Here is a 20,014-nt window from a genome sequence, read left to right as displayed (position 1 = left end):
TGTAAACTGAAATATAAAGTGACAGTGTAAGTGACAAAATATTCTCTGAATTTGTTATTAACATTTCAAACATATCATAAGGATATTTTTTTCCCTAAGATTGCAGGTGTAACACTACATAGCTAGTCACAAGTATTTATAGAATACCTTCTTAGAGACACTACAAAGGAGGAGAGAATGAGAACTATACAGCTTTTCTGTCAGATATAAAGATATATCAAGTATATCAAGTATTTGGTGAATTCTAAAGAGAAAAAAAATTGAAAACATTGTCATAGAACCAAAATACAGCAGAAATAGTTTCCAATCTCTTCCCTCTGGAGGCACCAGAACACTTCATGAGAGGTGGAATAAGAGTAGAAGAGACATTTCAGGAAAAAACATCAGACAAAAATGTCCAGTCTTTCAGATTACAAGGAGCCTGCCATCCTGTCAAGAACAAGCTGCTAGATTAGGCAGTAGAAGGAAAAGGAAAACATGGAAGATTCTGTCTCATCCACAAAAAATATTTTGCCCCCATAGGAAAAAAAAAAGATATTTAGAAGCAAAATTCCTTATCTTCCTTATCTCTCCTTACCAGAGCTGGCTTCCAGTTCTGTGCCTCATGGCTTTCCTCTTTCTTCTTTGTTTTTCCTTGTCCTTTTTCTGTTTCTCATCCTCTTGTTTTTAATCTTGCTCCCAAAGTCTGCCTCATTCTTTCCCCCAGAGACAAATTAAACTGAGGACATTGATTGAAAATTCCTACCCAGGTTCCTAATGAGTGTATCATGGTTGTGTCTCCTTTTGGGCAAAGGAAATCTCAGAAAGGTTTTAGCACACTAAAGCTGCCAGAACAGCCCAGACACCCCACACACACAGAAGGCAGAAAGTCTTTGAAGAAAGAAAAAAAGGAACCTCAGGGACAGCAACCACAAATTACTCCATTTTGCCCATCTTCCTTTCCATATTTGCTTCCCTTTTTTATCTCAGTTTTATCTCCTTTCCCACCTCCCAAGTACACGACTTATGGCCCAGACAACCCTTCCATCTATCAAAAACCTGCCACCCATGTTCCTGCTTCCCCAGGACCAACCTTGTCACTTTACCACATTAGCTCAGGTTTCCCTTTGTGACAACTCTTGGCATGTTTTCCCTCAACCAACCACTGCTCCCTTTTCCACTTTAGCAGCCAAAGCACAACAGTCTGATAACTGCTCACCCACTATCATGTATCTCCTTATTATCTGCTACATTATCCTTATCTAATTGCATGCACTTTGGCTCAATCTGACATTTTCAAAACTACAGATGCTTATTAGCTTTTCTTAGCTAAAAGAAAAAATGTGCATTATAGTGATTATCAGTTCCTGGCAGTGCCTGTGAAACATTGTAATGAGAGAGACCTTTAGCCCACCATAAACAAGCACAATCAGGGCCTGTTTTGGTTATTAGCAATGCTCCTACAAATGTTGCCACTGTCAGAATTAATGACAGCACTACTAATTATTAATAATCTCATGTTTCTGTCCATGGGTTCTTTTTAGCCCAAAGCTTTAGGCCCAAAGCAAAAATTATTTAATTCTGCCCCCCTCACAAGGAAACCACAAATGCAGTCACGGCTCTGATTCCTTTATGGTGCCCAAGAGATGCAGGTCCTGTCTCACAAAGGTAAATTACTGGCTGAAGGTCAGTGGTAGACCCAGGAACTGCAAGACTTCCCTAACAGTTCTTCCAGTGCTCCAGTCCCCTCAAACAGAAGGTATTGAAAGGTGCCCAGAAATCAGTGAGAATTGCCCACTCCTTGAAGAAGCCTGTTTCAATCTCACCGTCCTCAAACACAGAGAGTATAAACAAGGCAAGTACAATAGAAGGGGTTACTGTGATCCTAAACCTGGGCTATGTCAGTTTTAATTAATTACTCTTGTTTGCAATGACTCACTGTATGTGTTCTGACAAGTGTTTGTGCTGCAGTTCATAACAGAACAAAGAAGCTGCTTCAACAGCACCCACTTTATCAGAGGCACCATTGTGAAGCACTGTAATACCTTTAGTGTTTTCTCCATGTGTCTCCTCTTGTATCTGGCATTACACCAAAAATATAATAAAAAGAATAGAAAAAAATGAAAACGAAGAAGTTAATAGAGAGCAGGCAGAGGAACTGTATCAATAAAGTGCTTAGATTCAATATGCCTAGCAGTAAGAGTAGTAGAAGTGAAAATCTTTGGTTCACTATAAAGTATTTATGTGTCTATGGCAACAAGGTTGTTGATTTCTACAGCTTCCCTGAGAACAAAGTAATAGAAGTTCAGTCTTTTAAATATTGCTTTGCTTTTCTAGCACCGAGATGAAATGGAAATAAAAAAACAAAATCAAAACCAAATCATATTTAATACAGGTTATACAGAAACATGAGGAAAGATTAAGCAATAAATTACAAACAAAGATAGGATTCTACAGTCACATGAAACATAATCCCACAAGCAATCTGTGCAAATCTCAGAGCTGTGTATGCAATAAACTTATCTTGGGACAATCAGTCTCTTATGCAAGAGGTCAAACTCTATTTAAAGCAGATCCCAACATCCCCTTTGCTCTCTGCTCGAGTCTGCTTGTGCTTTCCCTAGAAACACAAGATAACCCAACCTGCCCATCCTGAGAGGAGGGCAGGGACACAGGCAGGAGCTGAACTTTGCAATGCCAGAGGGAACATCCCTGGGAAGTGGCTGGAGTGGAGCCATCTGGGTTTTGCTGGGCACCATCCTTAGGTGCCAGGCCAGAGAGATAAAGCTGCCAGCAGCCCCCTGTTAGATAAGGAGAAAGAACTGACTCGTGGCTTCACAGCAGTGCAAAAAACCACAGAATTCTTCTCCAATGAGGTAGAGCTGAGGGATGGGAGAAAGGAAGGGATGAGCTGTGCTTGCTGCCCCTATGGTTTATAAGGGATTGAGAAGTCTTGGGAGCAAATTGGAAGAGCCCTCCACCCCAGAGCCACCTCCAACACCACCCTACCAGCCAGCAGCAGCAGCTGCCACAAGATTCCTTTTCTGTGACCCTGCTACAAGCATAAGTGTTTTGCTGCTGTTAACAGGCCATACTTTTTCTTTTGCCAAAGGCTGGCCTTATAAATAAAAATCTTTTTTAATTCCCCTTAGCCAGAGGCACTGCAGGACACTTGAATTCTTCTTTGCAGACACAAACTGTACAGGCTGGGCTCTGCAAACCACTGCTCATACCCTTGAGGAGGGACAACAGGCAGTACCAAGCCTCCTGCTGCTGCTGGTTGCAGGACTTCTCCTTCTGGCCCTGCCAGAACAGGAGGAAAGCAGCAGGCACAGGGACCCTGTGTGAACCTCCTGCAGGGTCTGCTCACCAAGTGCCTTCAGATCCAGGGCTTGGAGACTGCAGCAGCCTCTGTAATTGCTCAGTCTGCATGGGTTTCATTTCTCCTCAAACCAAAATGCCACAGCTACATTCTTTTATAGAGAGTTTGAGCTTATTTTAATGGAAAATAAGGAACACAAACATGCTTTTGTCATAAACACTTTAAAATCAATGACTGTGGTACAACTGGAGCTGAGGTTACCAAGCATTTCCCACTGCTGCATTTCCATTTCATGTAGCTCTGTATATCCAAAAGAGAAAGCCTGGGGAGAAATTTGCATTTGCTTTTGAGTTCTGCCTAGACTGAAATCTGCTTGAAATGCTGGAGCAGATGCTATTGACAAATACAGAAAAGAAATATAAAAAGCCCCAAACCACCCCCTCCCTGAAATATTATAGTGAAAGCATTAAGATACTCCTGTCCTTCCTTTTGGATGCTTTAAATCTTCTTTTGCTCAAAGCAAACTCCAAAATCCTGAAGAGCTGGGAAACTGTCAGAAAAGAGTGCTAGATACAACAAAGACTTAAATGTGCTAGACTTCACAATTAGTTTTACACCTGTAAGAATATCCATGGTGATAAGTGGAACAATTTTTAGTCTTAAAGCCCCTGGGGCCTAGAACCAGAACCTGCAATAGCTCACAAGGCTGAGCCACAGCAGAGCAATGCTGCCATAGAGCTGAGATGAACTGTCCGTGTGACAGCTCAGCCTCCAATTTTTGAAGAAGAAGAAGAAGAAGAAGAAGAAGAAGAAGAAGAAGAAGAAGAAGAAGAAGAAGAAGAAGAATTATTATTGCCGTTTTAAAAGGCACAGAGACTGCAGTTCTTGGAAGAATCCATGTAATAGCTGAGCTCTACTAACAAGCACTTTGTTTAGAGTAAAATAATTTACACCTCTTAAGTGATAAACAATTAAAAAACATATTCAGTTTTCCTCAGCAGAAAGTCACAAAACTGGTATTTTTCTAATTACCTCACACACTTCAGTACCTCCATGCAAACTTAAATGTTTGCACAGTGAATGAGGACCAGACCCCTTTCTACCTCTCTCCCTGCCTCCATATTGCAAGGGGATTCCCTGAGATTGAAAACTGTATCAATCTTTGCTGTAAACTTTGGGAAGACTTTCAAGTGCTATTTTGACAAAATAAACTATGAAACATCTCTAAATTAAAGTGCTTAAAAAATATGATGCAATTAAAGCTTTGGTTGCATGTGAAAAATTTATGTTCCCAAACACTCTACAGGTGGAAATGTTGTGAAGGACTTCTCTTTCCACTATAGAGAAACCACTGCCCATTCCTCCTTCAGAACCCTTTCCTGGATTGTCCCACCACACTCTTCCTCTGTTCCCTCCTGCACTGCTCTGTGCTGCAAAATATCCATGAGCCTAATGCTCATACACTGGCAGTTAAGATTATGGCACAGTGATCTCTTCCTATAGATGAATGCACAGACTCAAAATATGCTTTAAATCAGTTAGCTCACCCACACTGAATCTTACCAGTACCAAACACCCACAATTTAATGAATAGACATAATATTTTCAAAGGTGCATATATCAGTAGAAAAAAGTAATCCAAAATGAGTATCTATCTAGGCAATATATTTCAGTATCTATTTTTGCGCTTGACCACAAATCTTTTGAAACACCTTGAAATAACAAACCTAAATTTTCTGCATGTACTTTTCAAAAGACACACTGCATCATAACCAATGAGTGAAAATCAGTGAGTGAAAGAGGCTTTTGGAAAAAAAAATGGTGGTTTTTTTTTTTTGCTTTCCTTTGGGAGAACAGAGAAAAACATTCCCTTAGAAGGAAGGTTTATTTCTTCCCTCCTTCCTCCATGTACTTAAAACTATTGCTGAACCATTTCTTATAAGCTTTGAAAACAAATATTTCCACCAGAAGGTGAAAAAGAGTTACAAAACTGCCACCGGTTCCATCAGACCTAAAGAAAGCAGGAAGGAGGTGAAGAACCCCCACGTGTAGGTGTGAGTGTGTAAACAAGGGGGTGGTGGATGTTTTCCTGCAAAAGCCAGGAAAAGCCAAGTGCTCCATAGGAACGGTGTGATCACCACACGCTGCCACCCCTTGGTCACGGGATGAAAATGCTCCCACCTCACAGCAACGTGCTGGGAATCATCCTGCACATCAGGCAGAAATCCCGGGAAAATAAAAAAAAAATCAAATCATTAACTGCAGTTAATGAACTGTAATGGGAGGTTTTGCTACGCCAGCACAAGCATAAATATATTAGCCCGAAATTATGTAAAGATTTTTATTTCAAATGACAAAATCTGCTAACTGCCAAAGAACATTTTCCAAGCTGTGATACACACCCTAAGGACTGCCTTCAGTCTGGCCTTTCCTGAAACAAAAATGCACAAATGGGTGGAGAACAGCACCTACTAACAGGTTTATATTTTTTCCCAACCTCCTATGTCTTTAAAACCCCTTGGAAAGCAACTTGAGCTGCTCCAACCCTGGGCTCATTCTCCGCTTTCTGCACTCGAGCTCCCAGCTCAGAAGGAGGAATAACATGAGCTGAGTACTCTACATGAGGTACCCCAACCTATGGCACAGTTCACTACTATCAGAGAGATGATTCAGCCTCTTCACACAGTTATTTCTGAATACTTAAAAATACATTTTCTCTGGTAGATTTTTTAGTGTGTGCATCATCACCGTGGCTAGTGAAGACTGCAGAAACAGAGGCTGATTTTAAACTGGCAGCAAATATCATAAGGTTGTTTAATTATAGATATAGCCATAAAGAGAAGTATAAAAAGTGTATCACTTGCAGATCAGTGTCCAGTATTCAGTAATCACAAAATATATTATGAGCTTCTGAGTAAATATAACCCATGATTTTAATAAGGTTTGTAACTATTCCTTTTGAAGGAAGTAAGCTGCAATTTTTATTCCTTTCAAAAGGCAAGCTTACAGAATGTCAGCAGGGCCTAACTATTTCCATGAAAATAACCATTCCCACTCTCTGCATCTTAATGGCTGGAAGATAACTGAGCTCAGCATCCAAGAACTCACCAAGAAGATTCTAGGAGAATCGTACAGACTCAAGAATAGGAGATTCTTACAGAATTAAACATTTGGTTTTGCCCATACACAGAGCAGTACAGGTCTATAGATAGACTTCTGGTTACAGTTCAAGTTGTTATAGCTCACAACAAAGTCAGGGTTTCTGCAGTCCCACAAATTTCTCTATACAATCAATCCATTCATCTCTTTAGGAGAAAAACACCCCAAATTTGTAATGCCTGTCCCCTGAAGCTCAGGCCTCAACATTTCTGAGGGTTCTGTCCCTGACACACATTTCTAGGAGGCAATATCTCTTCCTGTTAGACAAATAATGAACTGAAAATTAACACTTTCAATTACATGCAACAGCAAGCCTGATGTACAAAATTACTTTTTTTTTAAACACTGATGGCTTTGATTTTCACTTTCTCAGACTCATTCTGTTAACAAAGGATATTTGAATTACTAAATCCTTAATTTATCCAAGCACAAAACACAGTTTTATTGAGGTATCTCAAAGTGATCTCTATTTATATCTGAATGAAAACTTTCTGAAAAGGTAAATAAGTCTGAATAATCAATTGTAGAACTAATAAAGTATAATGTATGGCTAAATGTAGTTTCAAGCAAACGCAAAAAAGAAAGAAATATTTAGAATTCAGTTATTGAAAGAATAGTCAGAAGAATTAATGCTTTTGTACTTTGGGACTGTCTTTTTTTTAATGTGCTTAAGTCTCCTATTAAAGTCAATAAGAGTTTTGGCTAAGTAATGAACCTGTAAGAATGCAGCATGAGGCTTTTCATATAAAAAAATGTTATGATTCACTGGAGGATTCAATATTTGTAACAGATAACTTATCAATTCACTTTTAAAATTACTTCTGTGAGTTCCTTATAAAATGGATCAATATTCCACGTTACAGGAATGTGTTGAATTTTTTATGCACCTGATTAATGCATTGTTATCATCCCAGTAATTAAAAGGAGCGGCATTACACACAATCAGCACGATACATCTTACTCAGCACCTCCTGGCAGTTGCCTGCAAAAATTAAACTCATTAATCACTGTGATGCCAAGAAAGAAGCCTGCAAAAGATGAAGAAGCTCTATTTTATGAGAAAACAGTTCTCAAGTCAATGTGTAGAGAAAACCCCTTCCACTGTACAATATGCAAAGCACTTATCAGTCTAAAAGGTAAACCAATCAAAATCACCATTTAAAAGGTAACCTCATTAATCTAAAAAAGAGAATTTTGTTAACAAAATTGTATAACTTGCTATACCACCACACTAAACTGAATGAAGAGTTTTCAGACCTGTTTCCTCATCTAAATAAATGTAGTAAAATACTAATCTTATAACAAGGTAAATACGTCATCTGAATTTTGTTTAGAGCTGTTGCAATAACTTTAATATCAATGATGCCCAGAACCAACTAGGAAGTCTTTTTCTGGGGTCATTTATATAGATCCTAGTTTCTTTATTGCTCCTCTTGTAAATAACATGATTGTCTCATCAGACGAACAATTAACATGAACATTTCACAAGACTTAATCCAGGTTTTGTTCAGTAGTGAGGTCTAGTTTATATATATTTTCTTATATACCTGCCACGAGTTGATTCATAGTAAAAACTATTTAAAATTCTAAAGAATGCTGTCACCTCTACTTTGCTGTATTTTTATGTCACTAAAACAATGTTCTCAAGTGTGTCTCAATGGTGCCTGTAAGTCAGCAGTTGTCATATAAAATCGTTATTGGTTTTGATTTGAATTTTGTTAGGAAGTTACTACCTCCTTTTAACTCTTTATAGATTTCAAGCAGTATTTTTCCATCAGTAGTACTTCCAGTGGACAGAATCCTTACTTACAATACTGTGACCTTCAAAGGCAACATCCTGTCTTTCCCTCTGTTTAGTTCTGCATTGATGTCTGTGCTGGTCCTTAAAAATACAGCACACATATTTCAATAGGAAAAGTCATCATCAGTAACCCATAAAATACACTCAGTTCTCTCCCTTTTATTAATCATATGACAAAGTTAGGAACAGAACAGTCTCATTCTCAGGTTTGTTTTGATATTTCCAAATGTGAGAAGGGAGAAACCCTTTTGTTTCTTTATGTTTAAGTTCTGGCTTTTCCTACTACATTGATGTCGAAAGATGAAAGACAACGTGAATGTTTCATTTGTGAAAGACAGAAAACAGAAATCTAATCTTAGGAAAGAGTTTCCAGTGCTGTGTCCTTAAGCCCTTTCCCATGATGAGCAACAGCACATACTCCTGGCACCCAGCACAAACAGACCACTCTCCTTGTACTTGTCCCATGGTCTTTGCCAGCTCTCTGTCTCACTTTCCCCCCTCCTCAAGGGTTTCATGCCCAGGGCTGTATTTACTCATCCTGAGCGAGCCTGACTGCTGCCACTCTGCCTCTGCTGCTCTCGCCACAGACAAGGGCAAGAGATCATGGTCAGCTCTCCCTGGCACGGTCCTGGGAATGTTTGGAGAGCAAGCAGCTCCTCCTCCCCGGGATAGAAGGGATTCAGCACCCCAGACAGCTCCTTCTGACCCGGGACAGGAGGGGTTCAGCACCCCGGACAGCTGCTCTGACCCGGGACAGGCAGGGTTCAGCACCCGGGACAGAGGCGTTCAGCACCCCGGACAGCTGCCCCAGCCCCGCTCCGCCCCGGTCCAGCACCGCGGACACCTCCAGCCTCCTGCCGGCTCCTGGCCCCGCAGGACGGACCCCGCTCCCCGAAACACACGATTTAAAGACCATTTCCACTGGTTTGTCACGACTTCTTCCCCCCGACCTGATCGCCCCTCTGCCAGAGACCACTAGCTCAGGTTTCCCAGTTTCTGCTGGAACGATGGCCCTGTGAACTGCCGAGCCAGTCCAGGGTACTTTCTCGGAGAGGTTGCCCCCTTTAGAAACAACTCACACTAAGTGCCCATGTGCGTTAAGGAGTCACCCCAAATCCTTGCTTCTAGCCACACTTTTTTGCACTTCCTTGCAGAAGACACCAGGCAGGCACAGACAGCAATGTCCCTCAACAAACAGCAGTGCCCAGCAGTTCTCTTCACCCACACAACTCTGAGGGGATGTGGGGGAGAGGGAAGGAGGGAGAAGAAAACAAAGGAAAAAAAAAAAGAAATAGGGAAAAGCTTTTCTTATAGAAGTTAAAGGATATTCTTCTTATTTTTATTATTTTGGAGCCTGTCAGCAGAAATCACTCGCACATGCTAAACTGCAGGCTTTCCTCTGCTTCCGGACTCAGCGCTTCTGGTGAGCAGAGAAGCGGCTCCAGACATCTGCTGTCTGCAAGTCCAGGAAAGCGAAATTAAAACAATGAGGAAATGTGCCTGAGCCCAGCCCTGGAGGTGGCACTCCGCTGGCTCGCAGCGACACCTAGAGCCCAGCACACGGCCGGGAAGGGCCCGTGTCCCCAGCCACACCGGGAGAGAGTCACGAGTGGGTGCGGGCGCCCAGGGAAGGGCCCGCTGTCCTCCTGCACTTGGACAGGGCCAAGGGCCATCAGTGCCAAGATCATTGCCGGTGAGGAGGTCACAGGGAAGGGTCAATTCAGGTCCCTGTCATTGCTGTCCCCTGGAGCTATCAGCATTTAGTCACCTCGGGGAGGTTTAGGTCGATTGGCCCCATCGCTGACAGAACTGCACTTGCTCTGTGCACCACAAAAGTCTTTACGAAGGGACGGGAGAATGGACAGGGATTTAAAAGATAATCGAGGACATTTGCCTGCACACACAACTCTATCCTCTGAGTGAAACAGCCCTGCTGTTGTGGCTTGAAGCTGTGCCCTGCTTGGGAAGGCTCCCAGAGCCAAAGCTAAACCCTGCTGCAAAGCTAACGCGTCCCACTCGGGCAAGAAGTATTTTTAACAGACACAAACATTATTCCCAACTGCAGCCATTTGCTTCCCCTTGTGTGTGCTTCCACAGAGGCAAAACACACTCAAATCCCTCTGCAAACCTAACATCAGTCGGCCATGCGGAGCCACACGTTTTGATCTATCACTGGCCCTTGTTCTCTGAGTCTGTCCCCCTCCTCGCCACCCCGAAAGAACCATGGGCAATCGACCCGGACTAGTTTAACTCCATCGGACACAGCAGGCAGCCAGCGGCCTGGATTAGTCACTCGTTACTAAGGCGATATGCAGATGCATCCTTTGAAGGAGCGGAAGGTGCGCGGCCGAAGTTTTCGGCTTCCCTGCGGGGGCCCGCCCGGGGGCAGCGGCGAGGGGGGACAGAGAGACCCAAAACCGGCTGCTCAGGGGTTAAAAAGTTTCCCTGCCGCCAGGTTAGGAAGAGGCTGACAGGCAGGCGAGGAGGGAGGGACAAGGTGAAGACTTCTGCCCCGGGAGAGTGTTAAAGGGTAAAACATGGAATAAAAAATTTTTAAAAATAATAAAAATTAAAGGGGGGTGGGGAGGCTTGTCGCGTAGCTTGGGGCAGCAGGACGGAGCTGGCACTTGGCGTTTCCTAAGGCGCTGACCCCGCGCCCCACGGGAGCGGAGAGCCGCGCAAGGAGCTCGGTGGGGGCAGAGCTGCGGGGACAGCGCGGGGCCGGGCGAGTCCCGGCTCCGCTCGGCTCCCGGCGGGCTCCGTCCCGTACCATTCCCGGCACTTCAGGGCAAGAAGAGCAGCGCTAAAAGGACCCGCCCGGAAAGAAGAGCGGGCAAACCGCAAGAAATCGCTGCCGGCTTGGAGGGGCACACAGCCATCCCGCAGGACAGGGGGCGGGGAGGGGGGGGCACCCAAAACCCAACCCAGCCCCACGCGAACGACACCGGCGCTTACATCCTCCTCCTCGCAGTCACTCCGCGACTGGTACTGGAAGCGGGGCCGGCTGCCTTCCTGTTGCAATGGACGCGGGGTCTTGCCGGCAGCGCCGTCCTCCTCGCTGCTCTGGGCGCCCAGGAGGTGACTGGCTTCGGGGGGAACGGGGAACGAGCGGGAGGTGTTGATCTTCCCGCTGAACCGCTGGTACAGTGAAGCCATGAAGTCAATCCGCGGGAAACGAGGGAGAGGGAGGGCAAGAGAGCCGCTTCTTTTTTTTTTTTTCCCTTCCCCTCCTCTCTTCTTTTTTGGCTACAGCATGCTACACGCGAGTGATCAGTCCCACATCAGTGGGAGGGAGAGCGAGGGATCCTGCTCCCCGCTCCTCTGCACCGGCACCCGGAGAGAAGCCGGGGGGTTCAAGAGAGCAGAGACGGGGGAGTGATGAGAGGAGGAAGAGAGAAGATAGATAAATAAATAATAAAACGCAATCGAGCCGTAACACCACAGGCCCCGGGAACGCTGCACCATCCAGTGTCGGGAAGGAAAAAAAAAATAGAAGAGAAAAAAAAATAACCAAAACACTCCACGAAGACGTACCCCCGATAATGGCGCCTGAGTGGATCAGCATTAAATGTGCTTTGGGGGTGTGCGTGTGTGTTTGCAAAAGCAGGAAAAAAAAAAAAAAAAAAAAAGGAAGGGGGGCTGGCTCAATCGCTGGCTGTCAGCGGCTCCCCAGGCAGAGGTGGCGGAGCAGTCGCCTCCGAGGTCGCATACCAACAGTGTGCACAAGCGAGAGGCAGAGTGACAGAGTGTGTGAGACGGAGTGGAAGAGGCTGGGAAGCCTCATTCAAAGCACGTTGCTCTTCTTGGGAAGGAGGGCTCTTCTACGATCATCTCCTTTTCGGTACCTTCTGGGTTTTTTTCCCTGCCTATTTTTTTTTTCCCCTCGGGGAAACAACTCAAAAAAGAAGAAAAAAAAAAAAAAGACAACAGACACCTGATCGCCAGCCGAGAGAGAGAAAAAAGAGGTGGGGAGGGGGAAGGCGAGGCTGGGAGGCGGGACCGGCAGCTGGAGGGGCTCTGGGAGGCCGCTGGGCGCGGAGTGGCTCGGTCCCGAGGAAGGGGAGAGGGGAGGGGAGGAGAAGCCTCCCCACTGCCCTGCCCTGCCCCAGCGGGCACGGCTCAGCCCGGCGAGCGGGCACTCCGCCCGTGCTCCTTCCCCCCACGGCCGGGGAGAGGAGGGAGGAGAGGAAGGGCTGCGGGGTGGTTTTTTTTGGAGGTGGTCGTCGTCGCCGCTTTTTAAAATAATCCGGTAAATCGCGTCTCTTACTATTTTTGTATTAATTCATTTTTGCTGCATTAAAACGTGCTTCAGCGCCCCTCAGTGGAAATCCGCCCAAAGCTGCTCCCGGCGGCTCTGGCCGGGGATAAACAACAGCGATCCCGGCGCCGGGGATGGATCCGGGGCTGGGCCGGGGATGGATCCGGGGCTGGGGCTGGGACCGGGTTCGGGGTCAGGGCCAGGGCTGGGGAAGGGGTTCGGGGTCGGGGTCAGGGTGGGGGTCAGATCGGGGGCCGGGACACGCCGGGAGCCCCGCCACGGGCTTTGCTCGGGGCCGGCGGCCCCGCTCCCGGCCCGGGCACCGCTCCCGGCCCCTGCCCCGCCAGCCCCGCACCGCTGCTCGGGACACGGGGTGACAATTCCTGTTGCTCCAGCACCAGGCACCGGGGTTTCCATAGCAACGGATGCTTAGGTTAAAAGGAAAGTGGCAGAGTTGCTGTCCCCTCTTGTGCTGTCCAAAATCCTCCCCTTTGACCTCTAAATTGGGATCACAACACACAAAGCATAAAGTGGTGTTTGCCCACTCGCATTGAGAGACTTGCTGCTGAAGAGCTCACAAACTTTATTATAATTTAACTAGTGGATTTTATGGGCTGAAATTCTGTTTCTAAACACTGTTCTTGCTTAAAGTTTTAGTTGTTAAGATAATACCATCTCTGATATATGTAATTTCATCAGTCTTAAAAAAAAAACACTTCAGTAGATCATGTATACAGTATTCTAGAGTGCAACAATTCCCCCACTCTATGATTTCAGTAACTGCCTGATCAAAAATCTCTTTGCGTCTGAATTGTTTCATCCACTCCTTCTTATTTGTGTCTTCAAAGTCAGGCATGAAAAGTCTTAACATTTAGATGAAAAGGGAACCTTATCTCATCAGGAGAGAAAACAAAAACAAACGCTCTCTCTCCTTCCTGACGGAACTTGAAAGAAGGAATGGTTTTGATCTTCACAACTGAGATCTTGACATTTAATTAAAAAACAACACGAGCACACAATGCTCTGAAGCAAAGGTCTGGCTTCTAAGTCATGGTGACGTCCATCATAACAGAGGTAACTTTCCAAAAGCCACTTGGACCCCTTGTAGCTTCTGTTTCAGGCACAAATTGACTACCAAAAATCTGGACACATAGCTCAGCTAAATTCCACCTTGAATTGCATTAATGATATTTGGAATAATCATGGCCTTATGATTTTTGGAATTGGTGACAAATAGCACTGGCGGAAAAAAGCAACATGAGAATAAAATTAAAAAAATAATACATTTTTAACTTCTAAGGAGAAACTAGGACACAAAGGAATAATCAAAGAAAGCCACAAAAAAGCAAGATGAAACCACTAGGCAGGAAAAAACAACAAAGATTAAATGTCTGAATCAAAAAGTTTCAAAGAAAGTACAGAAAAAAGAAAACATTCAGCATCACAGCCCAGTTCGAAACCAAAAGAGCCTCTAAGGACCAATTCAGATCCAAATACATTGTGGTTTTAATTCTTAAGAACCAAGATTTCACATAATTGAGTTTGCTTAGTCATGCACACATATATGGGACATGTATGTGTGTACATAATTCCTGGAAAAATTATATTAAAGGATCACAGAATTGCAATGTCAAGTACTTGAAAAGCTCAGTAGAAAACAAACAGCCAAATGGTTCTCATCCACCAAAAGATCCTGATCATGTAGCTTTGGGCTGTGATTCATTCACCCAAAAATAAATAATTACAGCTATTTAAAGGCACTTCTGATTCCAGCTCTCCCCTCCACGATAAACCAGGGACAGCAGAAACAATTTAGTGCCATGTTCTGGGTACCATGGTGGGTAAAGAATGTCTGCACCAGCTGAGAACTGCAAGACACATTTCTGTCACCCTGTTACAGCCAGAATGACCTTGTGTGGAAGGGCTGAGCAGGCAGCTGGAGGCAGAAATGTGTTAAATAACCCCCTGCAACAAGATGCACCAGGATGAGTCTGTGGATGCCATTGCTGAAAGCAGGAGGATTTTTCTGAGTCACAGGGACCCAGTTGATTGCATTAGGGACCCTGGAGAGCACTCCAGCACCGCCTGGGCACTAGTTAGCTCAGGATGTCCCTGAAAATGTGCTGTGGTAGCCTTGCCTGCCTGCGAGGGAGGGAGCCCAGGGCTCCTGAGGCTCTGCTCAGGGCTGGAAGCACCTCCACCCTCCACCTGCAAGCCCTGGTTAATGTGCTGCTCATCTGTGCATGACAGGGAGCCCAGAGTCCTCTACAATGTCCTGGTTATGTGACCAGATAGTGGCACACAACATGCACACAGACAGGGCATGGAAAGTATGGAGACAAAACCAAGAAACGCAGGAAACATCAAGACACGGCAGCAAAATGGCACCAAACAAACACCTCATCAGGAACTGGGGTTGCACTGCAGCTAAAGACCTTCCCAGCCCGTGGCAAGATTTCAGAAGTGAACAATTTTTGTTATGAAACTTGTGTAAAGAGGCAAAATATTTCAAAAGTACAAATATAAGGTTCTTGTCTTCAAACACACATCCTACATGTAAGGAAAATCCTTTCCATCCTCTCCCTAAACCCTGCAGTGAGATCCCAGGATAAAAATCAAGGCATTTCAAAACAAACAGTGTCCTCAAGTGTCTTTTATTTGTATATTTCAGCATCCAAAGTTTTGAAGGGAGGTTTGATTCCTAACTAGTGACATTTCCATCAGAATGAAGTGTGTTAGTTAAGACATTTCCCCTGCAGCACCAAGGTATGTTTTACCGGCATTTTTAAAGCATTCAGAAAAACATGACACTTTTTTTTCCTCTCCATGTTTTATAAGTAAACAGTGTCCCCATATCTCAGCACTATAAGTGACACAATCAAAAGCAGGTCAAACTCAAGCCCTACTGCCTTTAAAACTTTACATTAAATATTTGGTTTCAGACAAATCAGCTCAGAATAACACTGGCAAAGAAACAATCGAGCAACATTACTCCTGGACATTTTTTATTTAGATATAACTTCTATTTGTCAGGGAATTCATGCATTGTTATTCATGTTCCATTCTTCTTTCTGACAAAGCAATTTATGAGCTTGCCATCTAAATAATACAGAGTTTGTTGCAGACAGAGCTAAACATGTTTCTAGTTTTCAAGTGGTGATAGCTATTAAGCAGCTGATTAGTGTATTTTTTAACAAAAGATTTTTTTTCAATAGTTCAAGTACACTTTTTATTATTTGAATTATTATAGTTTCATTTTTCCAATGAATTTGTAAAGGAATTTTAGAGTTTCCAGATTATTTTTTTAATATCACTCCTGAAAATGCCAAGTTAGTATTGTCTCTTAAAATTATTGTATTTGTTAATATAACACCTCTGGGGTTTTTATAATAGCAACTGTCTAGGCACTAGAGAGACAAATATACAATATTTTAACTCCTATTACCATGGTCAGCCAAGATAAAATCATCCAGCTCATGAATCACTAATGGCCCCAGGTTTATGCCTTCTATACCTCTGCTGCCTGGTGTCAACTGAAAACCCAACCAAACCAGAACAGGAATTCCCTTTCTCTCTGGAATCACACACTATTCAGAAAAAATAATCTTGCAGGTCTTATAATGATAAAAAAAAAAAAAAAATTAAAGTCCCTAAATGTTGTCAAGGAATATGCCAAGGAAGCTCTCCAGACTGGACTAAGAGAAACATTGGCAAAATTAGTTTTCTGGGCACCAAAATAATTCAGTCTTCCACAAGTGGTGGAATGAAGGCTTTTGTGGGGAATATAAAACACTGATACTCAAGTACTGGGAATAATAGACAATGGTGGCTTCACAGGATACGAGATTTTGGGGGAAAAAAGAAAGCAGGCTGGAAGAAAAGGCTCTTCAGAAGAAGAGACGGGCCCAGAGGGAGCCAAGAGGAAAAAAATCAAAAGCATACAGAAGAGGCATGGACACAGTGAAGTACCAGGAGGGCTGAGAGAAAAAGGAGATGAAGTGAGCTCAAAGAGGCAGAGAAGAAATGGACCAAAACTCTCAGAGATGGAAAGCACCAACACGCCTGGGGAGCAGGGAGCCAGGCTGGGCTGGTGCAAGGTTAATTGGAGCCAAACAATGGGAGAATTTTCAAAACCAGGGAGATCAGCTGCTGCAGAGGGCAATTCCAACACCTGGTGGATGAATGTTCTCTCAGGGGTCAGCAAGACAGGTGATTGTAACCACTGAGAGTCCTGATACCCACCAAGGCCTAATTAAATGAAATCAAGAGCATGTAGATGAATATCAGCAGGTTCTTCCCCGTAGTGTGAGCAGGACTGTGTCCAAAGGAAATGGGTGAAAGTCCTAATGCTGAGGGCAGTTATAAATAGCCTGTATGAGGCATTAGAAAATGTGCTGTAAGGCATAATCCTGCCAACTGGCAAAACTGTAGATCACATGACCAAGAAGGTCTTTCCCATATGTTTTTTTATGATTTTGCAGTTGGTGCAAGGGTGATGAAAGGCAGAAAAAAAAAAAGAAACCATCACAGAAGAGTGTGGAACAATGGTTGTGCAAGTCTGGTGCTAAAAAAGTTTATGCAAAGCCTAAGTAAAACAAAATACTGATGTATGTGTGTTTGTACAGTTGCACACCACATCAGGGTCCTGGCTTAGCCCTGTAGCTGGTACTGACATTCATACCAATAAAATTTGTACTGCAGACTGTCTTTCTTTTCTTAATTAATGTTCTGTCATTGGGAGCTTTATCTGAGAGAAGTTAGGATGAGATCCCAATTCTGTGTCTTCAGGAGAAGGCAGGAAGTGGAGCATTACAGATAAATACGTATTTCTTTGGATGCCACGAGCTGCTGGCATCCATGAGAGACTTGGCCAACATTCCTGAGCTGATCTCCACCATGCACATTCCTCTGTGCTGTGTAACCTGCCAGGGTTTGGTGCTCAAGTCAGATATGCCATGACAGCAACCAGGTTGCCTGGTTAATCTGACCTCTCAAGGGGGTTTTCAGTAACAGAAGAGAACCTATTTGTCTTCAGAAAGGCGAAGCAGGCTGCTGCAGGTCTGTCACAAATGGAACCATCCTGCAAAAGCATCCCTCTGTCACCTCAGACAGACTGACTCAGGGCAAGGGATACACTCAGCTCTGTATGTGAAAGGGATGCACAAGGTTCCTGCTCCATTTGTGTGCCTGAGCCACATCTGCACATCCTTAATTGCCCAAGCTGGGAAAAACTGATACAATTCCTGCCTAATTCACCACTGTAAAATTGGCAGCACGCAGAAGCAAAATACCTTGGAGAAATTCTGAATTTCCACTTCCCAAAAAGCACTTGTGCATGAAGAATCTTGGAGAAGCAGAAGGAATTTAATGAGTTAGCATTTCAAATGCATGCCACAGGATTCAAAGGGAGCAGACAAGACAAAATAATTTAATTTGAAGACTTTTTTTTTTTCTAATACAAAGCTTTTCTTTAAACAGATCTGACTCCTCAGACGAGCTGTCACTAAATTCACAGGGGTTTTTTGTTGCTTGGAAGAGAACTAAAACCTAGATTTACTAAAAGACTCAGGGGATGTAATGACACAATTTTAGGTTTGGGAACCCTCCAGGTAAGAGGAAACCCTAGAGAGAAATATATATATGCAAGGTAAAAAGTATATTTAGAGAGGTGGACACCTCAAAAAGGCTACCTTAGGCTAACCAAATATCCTCCCACTCCTTTGTTCTCCTTCTGGCCCTGCCAGACATATGTTTCTTCCTCCAGTTTGGCACAGATTCAGCATATTCAAATGTTCTTCTCTTGCAGCATTTGCAGAGAAAGGAGCAATGATGGAGGTTTGTAAACCCCTCCTTGTGAGGGAGCATGGTGGATATTTTTTAGGAATAAATATGAGATCAGGCAAATTTGAAGGCTGTAGGTATAGATCATCCCAGTTCCTGCCTCCCAGCAGGATTACAGACAGGTGAGGAGCTGGTCTGGGATGTCTTCATGGGCAGCTCTGAATGTGCAGAATTGCCACTGGGGCTGCTTCAGGAAGTTTTCAGGCTGAACAGAAAAGCATCTGAGGAGTTCCAGTCACCTGGAGCTGCATGAGCTGTGAGCAGGGGCTTTACAGATCACAGCTCTAGAGTAACTGTCTGAAGTCCCCTGAAATCACCCTAAAGTAAATAATGTCATTTTGGATTTGGGACTAATTTAAATTGGTTGATATTTGTGCTTCCTCACTCTCAGTGCCGGTGCATTTTTTTTCCTGCCTGTTTGCCTTCATAAATTGATTAAGGAAAAAAGCTTACAGGCTTGCTCATAGTTTTCTAAGTACAAATTACACAGTTTGTCCAATTTACATGTCTCAGTAACATAAAGTCAAAAATGGCTGACGCTCATGGAAGTTATTTTAAAGGTTTGTAAATGTTGCCATTATATAACAACAAATATACAAGATTATATATGGCTGTCAAACAGTGTATTCATTTTTTTAAAAGTGGGAGACACAAGGACAAAAATTGAATACTGATAGGAAATTAATAAATTACATCTTTACCAGTTTAAAAAAAGTTTATGATCAAAGATGTTTGGGGTCAATAAACAAGCCAACTATGAGAGGTTTTAATTTTAAGCATCTCTTAGGATGTACCTGGATTAAACTCATGAACATATGTGCTTCTTTTTAATTTTACTGCACTCTTTCAACATATGCCAGAGGCACTAATCTTTGCAAGGGTATTCAGCAATGTGAGGTACTGGAATACACACTGGAATTATCAAAATCAGATCAGTGATGGTATAATCAATATGAGATGCTGCTTTGGAAAATTCCAGTGGACATTCACATGAATCTTGATGTATTCACTGCATGTACCTAAATTTAGGGTAATTTTATTTCTAGTTTCTGGTTAAACTGACAGAGCTCTTATTGTCTTGTTAAGTAATATCTTTAAAATACAAATAAACCAAATGCTTTGTGAAACAAGCCAGGCACACACCTAGTCACTCCTGACTTAGAGATAGATATATAGATAGATCTATATTTATTTTCATATGCCAAGGAATCATAAAAGCATGTCAAGTGAACTGAAGAAAGTATGAAAACTAATTTTAGAGATTTTCAATAATTTCACCACACAGATAAAAGCAATTCAGGACTCTGCTAAGTGAGAAAATACAAGCTGCTTCATCATGATCTGAATAAGAGTGGGACAAAGGCAATCCTGGAAAATTCTGAATGCAACTGATAATTTCAAACCTCTGAAAAAGGTTTGTTCTTCTAGAGGAAAAATAACCTGATTCCCTCCAAATTATACAAGCATTCAGATCCTCCTGTTCCTCTGAACAAAAGCAGGTAAACAGCAACAAGACAGCTAAAAATGTCACAACAGGGTCCAAAACCCAGCTGTTGAGTCCATCATAGTTTCTGGAACACAACTTCAGCAGCACAAAAACCAGAGCTGCATTTTGTAAAAGCACCACCACTGAATGCAATTGCTGAAAAAATGA

General features: G+C 43.3%; 1 protein-coding gene across 3 annotated transcripts in view; it reads right to left on the bottom strand.

The window, feature by feature from the left end:
* Positions 1-20,014, bottom strand: part of DPP6 (dipeptidyl peptidase like 6) — a 539,077-nt gene that overhangs the window by 386,245 nt on the left and 132,818 nt on the right. The window contains exon 1 of one of the 3 annotated variants that reach the window (XM_064433208.1): positions 11,217-12,188. The exons of the other annotated variants lie outside the window; for them this stretch is intronic. Coding sequence (XP_064289278.1) covers positions 11,217-11,417 — 201 coding nt within the window. The 5' untranslated portion in view covers positions 11,418-12,188. Of the gene's footprint in view, positions 1-11,216; positions 12,189-20,014 lie in introns of those variants that run through there. 3 annotated transcript variants of the gene reach the window in all.

This window comes from Passer domesticus, chromosome 1 (assembly GCF_036417665.1).
Source record: "Passer domesticus isolate bPasDom1 chromosome 1, bPasDom1.hap1, whole genome shotgun sequence".
Classification (NCBI taxonomy): domain Eukaryota; kingdom Metazoa; phylum Chordata; class Aves; order Passeriformes; family Passeridae; genus Passer; species Passer domesticus.
The sequence above is the reverse complement of the archived record's forward strand: the minus strand, read 5'-3'. Positions and strand labels throughout refer to the sequence as shown.